General features: G+C 40.6%; 1 protein-coding gene across 11 annotated transcripts in view; it reads right to left on the bottom strand.

The window, feature by feature from the left end:
• Positions 1-13,608, bottom strand: part of N4BP2 (NEDD4 binding protein 2) — a 104,042-nt gene that overhangs the window by 26,738 nt on the left and 63,696 nt on the right. For all 11 annotated transcript variants that reach the window (XM_012753950.3, XM_076001206.1, XM_012753965.3 and 8 more), the window contains 2 exons: positions 2,400-2,588; positions 635-803 (listed from right to left, as the gene is read on the bottom strand). In XM_012753950.3, the coding sequence (XP_012609404.1) occupies positions 635-803; positions 2,400-2,588 (358 nt within the window). The remainder of the gene's footprint in view (positions 1-634; positions 804-2,399; positions 2,589-13,608) is intronic.

Genomic DNA, 13,608 nt, shown 5'->3' with positions numbered 1-13,608 from the left:
ATGGTTCTGCAATAATCCTACTCCCTTATTTACTTCTGTATTTTATTAAACATCTATTGAACAACTGATATCTAATAAATATCTATTAATAAATGTCTATTTGACAAAGATAATACGTATTTCTTAAAGTTCTCATTTATAAGTCACACAGGATTCTCAGATTACACTATGCCATCCCTTTATTAAACACAAAAGAGGAGTACAAATAAATGAAACAGGGAAAAAAAAAAAAAGAAAAAAACGTTAATGGTCTTGCTAATGAGGATTCTTTCCTAAGATTCTTTTTTTTTTTTCTTTTTTAACAGAGAGGGTCCACTATTGTTGCCTAGGCTGGAGTACAATGGAGTGATCATAGCTCACTAGGTCTAAGTGATCCTGCCACCTCAGCCTCCTGAGTTGCTGAAACTACAGGCATGTACCACCATGTCCAGCTAATTTTATTTTTTGTGGAGATGGGGCCTTGCTACGTTGCCCAGGCTAGAAGGTTTTCTTGAAGAATGACTAATGCAAACATCTACAAATGTGGCCCAGATATTCTCAGCCTATATATTCAGACTCTTCTGAATTTGCAAGTTACGCCGATATAAGCAAAAATATATATTCTATTGAAATTTGTCATTACCATTAATCCTACCTTCAGTTTTCTGCTGTAAAACTGTCATCAATTGTTCTATAGCTTCATCCACATGCAGCCCATGGAGGTCTAAAACATTCTGTGGCAGCAGCGAGGCATTGACTTTCTCAAAGATCTCCACAGCAGCAAGGTGATTGGCTTCTTTCATCTTCTGCTCATGAAGACTACCCTTTAATTATAAACATATCCCCAATGGACACTTTAGATATTTGCTACTTAGGTGATGAAGAAATTAATATTGCCCCAAGTAAAAGGCAGAAGAAAAAAGGAACCATAAATCTCAAATCTTAAATAATGCAATGAGCTAATATACAAGAATGTATCAAAATTTAGACAAATTTCAGTGAATTAATAATGTAGTTCTAAAATTACTGAATCTTTGTTTCTAACATTTTCTGAACCAAAAATCATAAAAGAGGGAAACTTAACTAAACACCACCCATCTATGATGGTTAATTTTAGGAGTCAACTTGACTGGACTGAGGGATGCCTACAGTGGGTGAAGCACTGCTTCTGGGTGTGCCTGTGTGGCTGTTTCCAGAGGAGACTGATGTGCGAGCCAGTGGACAGAGAGGAAGACCTGCCCTCACTGTCGCAAGCACCATGCAACTGACTGGAGGACCATCTGGGACAAACAGGCAGAAGAAGGGAGATGGCTCCCTCTCTGCTTTCTCTCCCTTCCAGAGCAGGAAGTTGTTTCTCTTCCTATCTTTGGACATTAGACTCCAGGTTCTTCAGCTTTTGTACTCTGGACTTGGGCCTTCAGCCTCAGACTAGGGGCTGCACTGCCAGGTTCCCTGGTTCCGAGGCTCTTGACGGAATAAGCCATGCTACCAGCTTCTTTGGTTCTTCAGCCTACAGACAGCCTATCATAGGACTTCTGCACCTCTGTGATCATGTGAGCAATTTCCCCTAATAAATCCCCTTTCACATATCCTACTGGTTCTATCTCTTTGGAGAATTCTGACTAATACACCATCTCAAGAAGGAACTTACTGGCTTATTATTTGTGTATCCTTTGATAGTCCTGGGTCTTGTCTTGGCATTACCTTTCAACATCTTGTAATTACCCTTAAAACCATCCCCCAAGATCTGCTGTTAGGGCTATACCAGTTTGATACCCTTCTTTGCTCCATCATGAAGAAGTAAGCCATATGGAACCACAAAAATAAAAAGTGAATCAAGCAGGTATTTTTTTAATAACACCATGTCAAATAATATGCCTAGGTAAAAATTTTACTTCCCTGAAAAATATTAATGTCATTTTCTTTTTCTGCCTGTAAAAGTGATTACTAAAAAAGTGATAAAAGTGATAGAAGTAACAGTGATAGATAGAAGTAATTAGTGATAAAAGTAATCACTAAAAGTGATTACTAAAAATTCAAACATGACAGAAAGCACAAAACCCTTGTAATCCTAGCCTGAGATGACCAATGTTAACTCTGCTGCCTTTCCTCAAAAACTTGCATCCGTTTAGAAGTATTAATAGTACTACATGAAAGACTCTAACCTAAAAGAAAATAGGACTGTTAGAATAAACTCTAATTTATGGAAGCTGTAAATGTAAAAGCAATCACAGAAACTGAGCATTTTAAAGGAGATGAAATTCTCAGAACAATACACTTCTTAGGTATTAGGATACTTTACATAATTTCTGCATTCCCCAGAATAACTTAATCTTGTCACAATATAGATGTTATCTGCTCCAAGATTATTTAGATATTTTAATTGACAAACAAAATATCATAATCATCTTTCCATTTACCTGTTGGGCGTAAAAGGTGGCAACATTTTTCTTCCCCATCCGATAAGCTTCTTTTGCCTTACTGTAGCATTCTATCCTCTTCTGTTGGTGCAGGAAAGCCTCTGCCCTATAGTCGTCATATTCCGGGTACTCGAAATCCTGAAAAGATGGTTCGCTTGGTGTATCTTCAGACTCTTTTGATTTCTTTGCCTATAAGATGTTACACAATAAGCAATCACAAAGAAAGTAAAAAACGAATGCCTGACCTTCAGAAAATGCATATGAAAACCAGGCTCTCCTATTTTTCATCTTTCTTCTCAAAGAATAGATTCTCCCCAGTGTCTATCTAAGTCAAGCACTTAACGACTATCATTAACTTGTTTTGCCATTAAGGTTACCCCTTTTTTAACCACACATCTCAGGAGATGTCAAGAGTTCTCTAAAATTATCAAAATATAATTAGGTCAAAATCAAGTCAAAAGACAGAATATAAGATATTCAAAGAATAAAACTCATTTATCCAATGCAAAATTTCCAATTTTTAGTTGGTAAATCTATTCAAAGGTTCAGTCATTAAAGGTAATAAAGGCGTTTTTTAAGTTCATATATTTTTTAAAAAACAATCAATAAAATAATTGAATAATCTTCTCTTTAAACACAAAGGCTGGGCCGAGCAAGGGGGCTCATGCCTGTAATCCTAGCACTCTGGGAGGCCGAGGTGGGAGGACTGCTTGAGCTCAGAAGCTCAAGACCAGCCTGAGTAAGAGCAAGACCCTCATCTCTACTAAAAATAGAAAAAATTAGCCAGGCAACTAAAAACAGAAACAAAAAATTAGCCAGGTGTGGTGGTGAGCACCTATAGTCTCAGTTACTTGGGAGGCTGAGGCAAGAGGATCACTTGAGTCCAGGAGTTTGAGGTTGCTGTGAGCTAGGCTGACACCATGGCACTCTAGCCCGGGCAAGACTCTGTCTCAAAAAACAAAAACCAAAAAAACACAAGGGCTGCCAGGCGTGGTGGTGTGTGCCCATAATCCTAGCTACCCAGGAGGCTGAGGGGGGAGGGTCACTTGAGCCAAGGAGTTGAAGGCTGTAGTGAGCAATAATCACGCCATCGCACTCTATCCTGCACAACAGAGCAAGACCCTATCTTTTTAAAAAAAAACAAAAAAGGCCCCAAGGGCATGTGGCATGATCATGCCTGACAGTAATCAGCTAACAGGGACAGTTTCAATCAGCTAACTACCAGCTACTGTGATTATGTTGACTATTACATAATTTCAATGACCTTTAAAAAAATTATCTGTCATGTTAATTATCATCCAAAACAGACTTTTACAGAAGCAAAAGTAACTCTAATTTAAATCACAAGATAATAAAAATAATAATTATGCAACTTTGATCTCCAAATAGGAAAATTGCATTTTTGAACAGTATTTTCAGACTGTTCATCCAGATATCTCTAGAATATCAAAAGCCAAGTTAAAAAAAGACATATAATGACTTCCATATTCAATTTGACTTTTCACTTATCCCTTTCTACAAAGTCTTAGTTACAAAGAACTACCTGCAAACAGCAATCTGTCCCTTAGAGATTGTCACAAGGAGAAAAATTTAATTAGCATGATTTAAGTTGATTTTCTTAAAAGCTTAAAAGAATCCCAACTATTAGGTACCATACCTAGAAATGTATAAACTTTTAAGATCAAAACAAGAACAAAAAATTTCAATATTTTAAACAAATTATGCTTTTCTGATATAATTAAAAATAGTGTAGATTTTCTGTCAAATTTCAAAAAGCTGAAAATCATTTAATTAGAAATATTATCAAGAATTATAATACATTCTATAATATAATCTTCAATGATATATTGATTTAAATTTTTATCTAATATTTAATATATATTAAGTACTATGTTAAAATTATAGGTATTATATAATATAGAATTATTAATTAATATTTTGAAATTTCCTATCTATGAAGAGTTCAGAAGTCAAGAAAAGTTGGGGGAAAACTGGCCTATTAGTAGGTGGTTAAACAATTTCTTCATTCATTATATTTTGCTTACTTATCCCCTAGAACTCTAGAGGCTTCAAAGAATTAAAGAAAGGAAAAAAGATATCACCATACCCCTAACTCATTACCAGAGCCTAAACCTATAAATCTGTTGATCTGTTGCTTTATTTTATTTATTTATTTTTTCTTTTTATTTATTCTTTTTTTGAGGCAGAGTCTCACTCTGTTGCCTGATCTAGAGTGCTGTGGTGTCAGCCTCGCTCACAGCAACCTCAAACTCCTAGGCTCAAGCAATCCTCCTGCCTCAGCCTCCTGAGTAGCTGGGACTACAGGCATGCGCCACCATGCCTGGCTAATTTTTCTATATATTTTTAGTTGGCCAATTAATTTCTTTCTATTTTTAGTAGAGACAGGGTCTCACTCTTGCTCAGGCTGGTCTTAAACTCCTGACCTTAAGTGATCCTCCCACCTCAGCCTCCCAAAATGCTAGGAATACAGGTGTGAGCCACCACGCCTGGCCTATTCATTTGTTTCTGCAACCCAGTATATTTTATGAAAAAACACAAGATGTCTCTTCTATAAGAATATTCATAGAAACTAATCCTGATGTCACTCTTACCAGTGCTTAATCACAAGCTTCCTTATATTAATGTTTAAATATTCTAGGTGTAAGTGGCTTACTTCCCTAATAAAATCAAAGACTGGGGGGGGGGTAATAAAAATACTTTCTCTGGGTTTTGAGACCCCCACAGTGCCTAACACTATTGAACATAATAAATATTTCATAGCATCTCTGTTGGTGTTCGTACTAAAAAAGGCAAATTATATCTGATTCTCTGGCAAGAGACCCTTAATTTCTTTTTTTTTTAACAGTATATAATGAAATATACTTTGTCAAATAGTCACTCTCTTTTAAAATACAATTGAGATGTTTTTATATTTTTATAAATATAAATGTTGTTATATTAATTTCATAGTGACATGGCTTACTATTACTTCATTTACAAGAGTCAAGTGAAATATTTGCCTCCTAGGAATTTATCTATATTCTCTTGAAAGCATGATGCACTATAATACCAAAATTTCCTATGGTAACAAACCTGTAAAATTTAATAAAGGCTAAAGAAAAACATAGTAAAATTAATAAAACAGAATTTTTTTTTTTTTTTTGAGACAGAGTCTCACTTTGTTGCCCAGGCTAGAGTGAGTGCCATGGCGTCAGCCTGGCTCACAGCAACCTCAATCTCCGAGGCTCAGTGATCCTACTGCCTCAGCCTCCCGAGTAGCTGGGACTACAGGCATGCGCCACTATGCCCGGCTAATTTTTTGTATATATATTTTTAGTTGGTCAATTAATTTATTTCTATTTTTGGTAGAGACAGGGTCTCGCACAGGCTGGTTTTGAACTCCCTGACCTTGAGCAATCCGCCCGCCTCGGCCTCCCAAAGTGCTAGGATTACAGGCAATAAAACAGAACTTTAACTACAGTTTGTTGAAAACAGACAAACCAAAATGTCACTGGCACCATGACTCCCCTTCGTAGTGTGACCCCTTAGCATCCTGGGATAGCAAAGAGACAGGTTATCCTGCTCACCAATCCTAAAAGACTTTTTATCAGTTTTATAATACCCATCTACATTTTGTGGGAAAGGCTAAGAATAAGAATCACCAGAATAATTTAAAGTTTACATTTTGGCCAAGGTTTACACAACTCACAAAAAAAATTTTGTTTTACAACATTTTCCAATCATCTCCCCTTTGAGCAAGCGCACCTTCTCCTCATCACCTTCCCTTATCACCACAATGACCCACCATGCCTTGTATATCATCAGAAGAGAGAAGTAATCTTCTTTGCCAACTTGGCTTAGAAGGTCTCATAATCATCTCCCACATTATCTGCATCTCATATTGCATCTATCCATCTGTGGTACCATATTCTCCAGCTGGACAAAGGCATCAGTGGTAGCACAAACAGATAACATGAAAACCTAAATTACCTGAGTCCTACATATCAACTGACTGATGGTGAAACATTCAAAGAAAAAAGGGAGCAACTTTTCCCTGAGTGGTTTTATTAATAAGAAGAGCAGACGATAAAGTTCTGTAAAAAGTCTAATGCTGTTGTAAGATTAATATATAAAATCAATTATATTTCTATGCATTTGCAATAAATAACCCAAAAATAAACAATTCCATTTATAACATCAAAAAAGACAATTACAAAGATGTGGAGAGCTAGGAGGATCAAGATGGTGGACGAGAAACACCGCCAGAAAGAGTGTCTCTGCAGAAAAGACAGATTCTAGCAGAAATTAGAAAAGAGAAGCAAGAAGGCGAGCATACAGCAGACGAGGGCCGGAAGGAGGGGTACCTGAGACCCCGGAGACTCCACGGGAGGAGGCTGCGGAGGAGAACTGGAAGCTGAGACCGCCGGAGCAGCCAGGGGACCAGCAGGAAGGGTAGGTGGATAAATCACCTTTCCCCTCCCCTGCATCTGGGACTGCTGGTAGCTCCCCAGCGGGTGGAGAGAAATGCGGACACCAGCCCAGATACGGCTGCCGCCAGTGAGCAGTGAGCCTGTAGCGGACCCGGCACCAGGCTCCCAACTCCCTCCCGGCACCTCCCTGTGCACAGACCCGAGCCCCGCGGCAGGCGCCATATTGCCTCCTTCTCCCCTCCGCCGACCCTACCTGCGGCTGCCCAGAGAGACAATACAGCCACCAGCCGGAGGCACCTCCAGGGAACGGGACCTTCCCTTTTGGGACCCCACAGCTGACTAAGGGGAACCCAGACTGTGAGCTCCCTACCCGCCAGCCCTCCCAGGTGCTGCTGGCACGGTGATCCCAGGAGAACGGTGCCGACTCAGAGGCTGAGAGACACAGACACAGCTTGGGCTCCCTGTGGGTGAACTGGAACCGGAACTCCTCTCCCTGGTGGGGATACAGTTTGAACTCCGGGACCCAGAGGTCGGACCTGCAGACCAGATCCCGTGCACCGAGGTTTAGCATTGCCCGGGGCACAGAAGGGATATCTGTGAACAGCCTGCTGAGGTGTGTGTGCCTCCAGGGGCAGATCAGCATCCTAGAGGGCAACCCTCCCACCAAAGGGAGACCATGCGCCCAGCCCAGGCAGCGTTTCTGCACAGGGAACCTCCCTGCCGGCATCACAATCCGGGTAGGCCTGGTGGCGTGTGGTCTGGCCTGCTGGCAGAGGCCCAGGAGTAGCTGCGGGGTTGAGGCCTGCTCCAGACTGCGGGTCTCAGACAGCCCCACCCCCACAAGCAGACTTTCTGGATGAGCGGGACCATTCCAGCCCTGCCTTGACAGCTTTTCCTGGAAGCAGAGAACAGAACTTTGACCCCTGCTAACCGCATTGGTGGTGCCTGAGGGCAGGCTTACTCAACCCAGCTCCGCCCAGAACAAGAGCTGATAACAGGACACAAAAACAACAGCATAGCCTGTTCCTCCAAGCAAGCGCCACCTACTGACAGGGACAGCATCCTGCACAGCCTTTTCACGGCACCCACTGACTCATTATACAGGGAGTGGTCGAATCTCACCCACAGACACCACCTACCGGCTCAGAAACTAAACAAAGCGTGTGAATACCCAAACAAAAACCTAAAGGAAAGAAACAACAACTGATTGACATGGGAAGAAATCAGCGAAGGAAATCAGGAAATATGAAGAACCAAACGGAAAACACACCCCCAAAGAGGAGCACCAGCCCCCTAGAAACGGACACCAACCCAAATCAGGCAACCAAAATGACAGAAGAGGAATTTCGTATGTGGATCATAAGAACACTCACTGACCTGCAACAACAACTCAATAACCAACACAAAGAAACCACAAAAAGCCTCCAGGACCTAGAACAAAAGTTCACTAAAGAAATAGACACAAGGCCGGGCGTGGTGACTCACGGCTGTAATCCTAGCACTTTGGGAGGCCGAGGCGGGCAGATTGCTCAAGGTCAGGAGTTCGAAACCAGCCTGAGCGAGACCCCATCTCTACCAAAAATAGAAATAAATTAATTGACCAACTAAAAAAATATATATATATATACACAAAAAATTAGCCGGGCATGGTGGCGCATGCCTGTAGTCCCAGCTACTCGGGAGGCTGAGGCAGTAGGATCGCTGAGCCCCAGAGATTGAGGTTGCTGTGAGCCAGGCTAACGCCACGGCACTCACTCTAGCCTGAGCAACAAAGTGAGACTGTGTCTCAAAAAAAAAAAAAAAGAAATAGACACAATGAAGAAAAGTTTAACCGAACTCCTGGAAATGAAGAATCAATTCAGGGAACTACAAAATACAGTGGAAAGTCTCAAGAACAGGGTAGATCAAACAGAAGAAAGAATCTCAGAGATTGAAGATAACACCCTCCAACTAAATAAAACCATCACAGGGATAGAGCAGAGAAACAAGAGAAAAGAGCAAAGCCTACAAGAGATGTGGGATTATGTGAAGAAACCTAATGTGAGGGTCATAGGGTTACCAGAAGGGGAAGAGGACAACACCCAAGGGTTGGACAAGCTATTTGAAGATATAATACAGGAAAATTTCCCAGGCCTTGCTCAAAATCTCTATATACAAGTTCAAGAAGCTCAGAGGACCCCTGGGAGACTCAATGCAAACAGGAAGACGTCACGACATGCAGTCATCAGACTGACCAAAATATCAACTAAAGAGGCCCTTCTAAGAGCTGTAAGACGAAAGAAGCAAGTGACATACAAGGGAAAGACAATTCGAATAACACTAGACTTCTCTAATGAGACTTTACAAGCAAGGAGAGACTGGGGTCCCATTCTCACTCTTCTGAAACAAAACAATGCCCACCCTAGAATCTTATTCCCTGCAAAACTAAGCTTCATATATGTAGGAGAAATAAAGACATTCTCAGACAAGCAAAGGCTCAGAGAACTCACCAAGACAAGACCAGCCCTACAAGAAGTAGTCAAAACAGTGTTACCCATAGAACACCATAATAAAAACTCACGAATATAAAAACAACCAAAACTCAAAGATTAAAGGCCAGATAATACAATGGCTCAAGAGAGAAATCAAAGCAACAACATCCAACCCAACAGAATGAACAGTAATCTACCTTACCTATCAGTTCTCTCAATAAATGTGAATGGCTTAAACTCTCTACTCAAGAGACATAGACTGGCTGAATGGATAAGAAAATACAGGCTAAGTATATGCTGTCTTCAGGAAACACATCTAACCTGCAAGGATGTATATAGACTAAAAGTAAAAGGGTAGAGATCAGTATTCCAGGCAAGTGGAAGCCAAAAGAAGGCTGGCGTGGCACTTCTAATTTCAGACGATTTAGTTTTTAAACCAACAAAAGTAGTGAAAGACAAAGAGGGTCATTATATAATGGTGAAGGGCACACTTCAATAAGAAGAGATAACAATTTTAAATATATATGCACCCAACTTAGGTGCACCCAGTTTCATAAAGCAAACCTTACTGGATCTAAGCAAATGGATTAATAGCAACTCCATAATTACCGGAGATTTCAACACCCCACTGACGGCACAAGACAGATCCTCCAAACAGAAAATTAATAAAGAAATAATGAACTTAAACAAAACCTTGGAACAACTGGGTCTGACTGACATCTACAGGACGTTCTACCCAAAATCCACTGAATATACGTTCTTCTTATCAGCTCACGGGACATTCTCTAAGATTGACCATATCCTAGGACACAAAGTAAATCTCAAGAAATTTAAAAAAATAGAAATCATACCATGTACCTTCTCAGATCACAGTGGAATAAAAGTAGAAATCAACCCTAACAGAAACTCACATTTTTACACAAAAACATGGAAATTAAACAACCTCCTACTAAATGATTATTTCATAAATGAAGAAATCAAGATGGAAATAAAAAAATTCTATACTCCTACACTGCTGGTGGGACTGCAAACTAGTTCAACCTCTGTGGAAAGCAATATGGAGATACCTTAAAGCGATACAAGTGAATCTACCATTTGATCCAGCAATCCCATTGCTGGGCATCTACCCAAAAGATCCAATGACACTCTACAAAAAAGACACCTGCACTTGAATGTTTATAGCAGCACAATTCATAATTGCAAGGCTGTGGAAACAGCCCAAGTGCCCATCAATCCAAGAATGGATTAATCAAATGTAGTATATGTATACCATGGAGTACTATTCAGCTCTAAGAAACAATGGTGATATAGCACATCTTATATTTTCCTGGTTAGAGCTGGAACCCATACTATTAAGTGAAGTTTCCCAAGAATGGAAAAGCAAGCACCACATATACTCACCAGCAAATTGGTATTAACTGAACAGCACCTAAGTGGTCACATAGGTACTGCAGTAATAGGGTATTGGGCAGGGGGGAGGGGGGCGGGTATATACATATATAATGAGTGAGATGTGCACCATCTAGGGGATGGTCATGCTGGAGACTCAGACTTGTGGGGGGAGGGAGGGAAATGGGCATTTATTGAAACCTTAAAATCTGTACCCCCATAATATGCTGAAATAAAAAAATATATATATATAACATCAAAAAAGAATGAAATACCGTATACAGAAAAAATTTAACAAAAGATGTGCAAAATTTATACTGTGAAAACTACAGCACACTGTTGAAAGAAATTAAAGAAGATGTAAATAAATTGAAAATACTCCATGTTCATGGATTGGAAGACTTAAGATTGGTAAGATGGCAATACTCCTCACATTGAGCTACAGATTCAACACAAGCCCCATCAAAACTCCAAGCGGCTTCTTTGCAGAAATTGACAAGCTGATCCTAAAATTCACATGGAAATGCAAGGGGCCCAGAATAGCCAAAATGTTGAAAAAAGAAGAACACAGTTGGCAAGACTCACACTTCTCAATTTCAAAACTTACTACAAAGCTACAGTAATGAAGACAATGTGGTACAAACATAAGGATAGATATACAGATCAATGGAACAGAATTGAGAGTCGAACAATAAACCTGTACAATTACGGTCAATTTATTTTCAACAGGAGTGCCAAGAAAATTCAATGAGGAAAGGAGAGTCTCTGCAACAAATGGTACCAAGACAAGTGGAAAAGCACACACAAAAAAATAAACTTGGATGCCATTCTCACAACATATACAAAGATGAACTCAAAATGGGTTAAAGACCTGAAACATAAGACCCAAAACTATAAAACTCCTAGAAGAAAACATAAGGGAAAGCTTCATGAAGTTGGATTTGGCAATTTCCTGAATACAATACCAAAAGCACAGGCAACAAAAGCAAAACTAGACAAGCTGAACCACATCTAACCCAAAGACTTCAGTACCACAAAGGAAACAATCAACAGAGTAGAAAGGAAACCTATGGAAAGAAACGGAGAAAATGTTTGTGAATCTCGTATCTGACAAGAACTTTTATCTAGAATATATTAATACAAAGAACACCTATAACTCTACAATAAAAAGAAATAACCCAATTTAAAAATACATAAAGAATATAAATAGGGCCGGGCACAGTGGCTCACACCTATAATCCTAGCACTCTGGGAGGCCGCCAGCCTGAGCAAGAGCGAGACCCCGTCTCTACTAAAAATAGAAAGAAATTAATTGGCCAACTAAAAATAAATAGAAAAATTAGCCAGGCATGGTAGCGAATGCCTGTAGTCCCAGCTACTAGAGAGGCTGAGGCAGAAGGATCGTCTGAACCCAGGAGTCTGAGGTTGCTGTGAGCTAGGCTGATGCCTCAGCACTCTAGCCGGGGCAATAGAGTGAAACTTTGCCTGGGGAAAAAAAAAAAAGAATATAAATAGACATTTCTCCAAAGAAGAGGTACGAATGGCCAATGGCAATAAAAAGATGCTCAACATCAGTAGCCATCAAGGAAATGCAAATCAAAGCCACAATAAGATGCCATTTCTGTATTAACCAGGTCTTTTTCCCTTTTTTATTTCTCACTCTGTTGCCCCAGCTAGAGTACCCTGGCGTTAGCCCAGCTCACAGCAACCTCAAACTCCTGGGCTCAAGCCATCTTCCTGCCTCAGCCTCCCAAGTAACTAGGACTGACTACAGGTGCATGCCACCATGCCCGGCCTTTAACCATGGTCTTTTATTTTCTGTATTCTGAAGTTGACACTTGCAGCCTTGCTTGTCCCTGGAGAGACTGCTTCCTCACTTCTCTCCACCCCTGCTACCCCTCCAGGTTTAACTAATTCCCTGAGATAGCAAACACCTGCCTGCAAACACACCTTTCATTTGCAAACCAACCAATCCCAGAGCACCTCCTTTATGTGGCTCTCACACTGCAGGCCACCACCCAGCTGCCCTAATCACCCTGGGGCCAAGTATTAGACAACTTGGGGCATCCTCTAAGCTCCAGAGCCTGCTAAAATTATGTAAACTAGCCAATCCTAAACCTGCTTACACTGCCTTGCCCACTCCTTCCCACAGAGACCACAATAAAGACTTTTGTCCACATTTCCTCCCCAACTCCCTCTGTCTCCTGACCTACCCTGCTGGCTCCACATGTGGTCTTTATAGCAAGCCACACCTCCTGTTTCTAGGGAATCTGTAAGTATAATAAACTTCTTCCTTCATGACATTTCCATGTCTGCATATCTTACTATACCTGATTAAAATAAATCTTGGGTACCCTTAAAACTTCACATCCACTAGGATAGATACAATCAAAAACAGATTGGCCAGGTGCAGTGGCTCACGCCTGTAATCCTAGCACTCTGGGAGGCCCAGGCGGGTGGATCGCTCAAGGTCAGGAGTTCGAAACCAGACTGAGCAAGAGCGAGACCCGTCTGTACTAAAAAAGAAAGAAAATTAATTGGCCAACTAAAAATATATAGAAAAAATTAGCTGGGCATGGTAGTGCATGCCTGTAGTCCCAGCTACTCAGGAGACTGAGGCAGAAGGATTGCTTGAGCCCAGGAGTTTGAGGTTGCTGTGAGCTAGGCTGACACCACGACACTCTAGTCCTAGCCCGGGCAACAAAGTGAGACTCTGTCTCAAAAAAAAAAAAAAAAAAGAAAAGAAAAGGCAATTGTCGGCGAAGATTTGGAGAAACTGTAATCCTCATATATTTCTGGTGGAAACGTAAAATGGTACAGCCAACTTTGGAATAAAGTTTGACACTTTCTCAAAAGGTTAAACATTTCTGCCCACATATTTACACTCTAAGACCCATCATATTACAAACCCACTGCTAT

This window comes from Microcebus murinus, chromosome 3 (assembly GCF_040939455.1).
Source record: "Microcebus murinus isolate Inina chromosome 3, M.murinus_Inina_mat1.0, whole genome shotgun sequence".
Classification (NCBI taxonomy): Eukaryota; Metazoa; Chordata; class Mammalia; order Primates; family Cheirogaleidae; genus Microcebus; species Microcebus murinus.
This window is presented reverse-complemented; position numbering and strand designations above follow the sequence as displayed.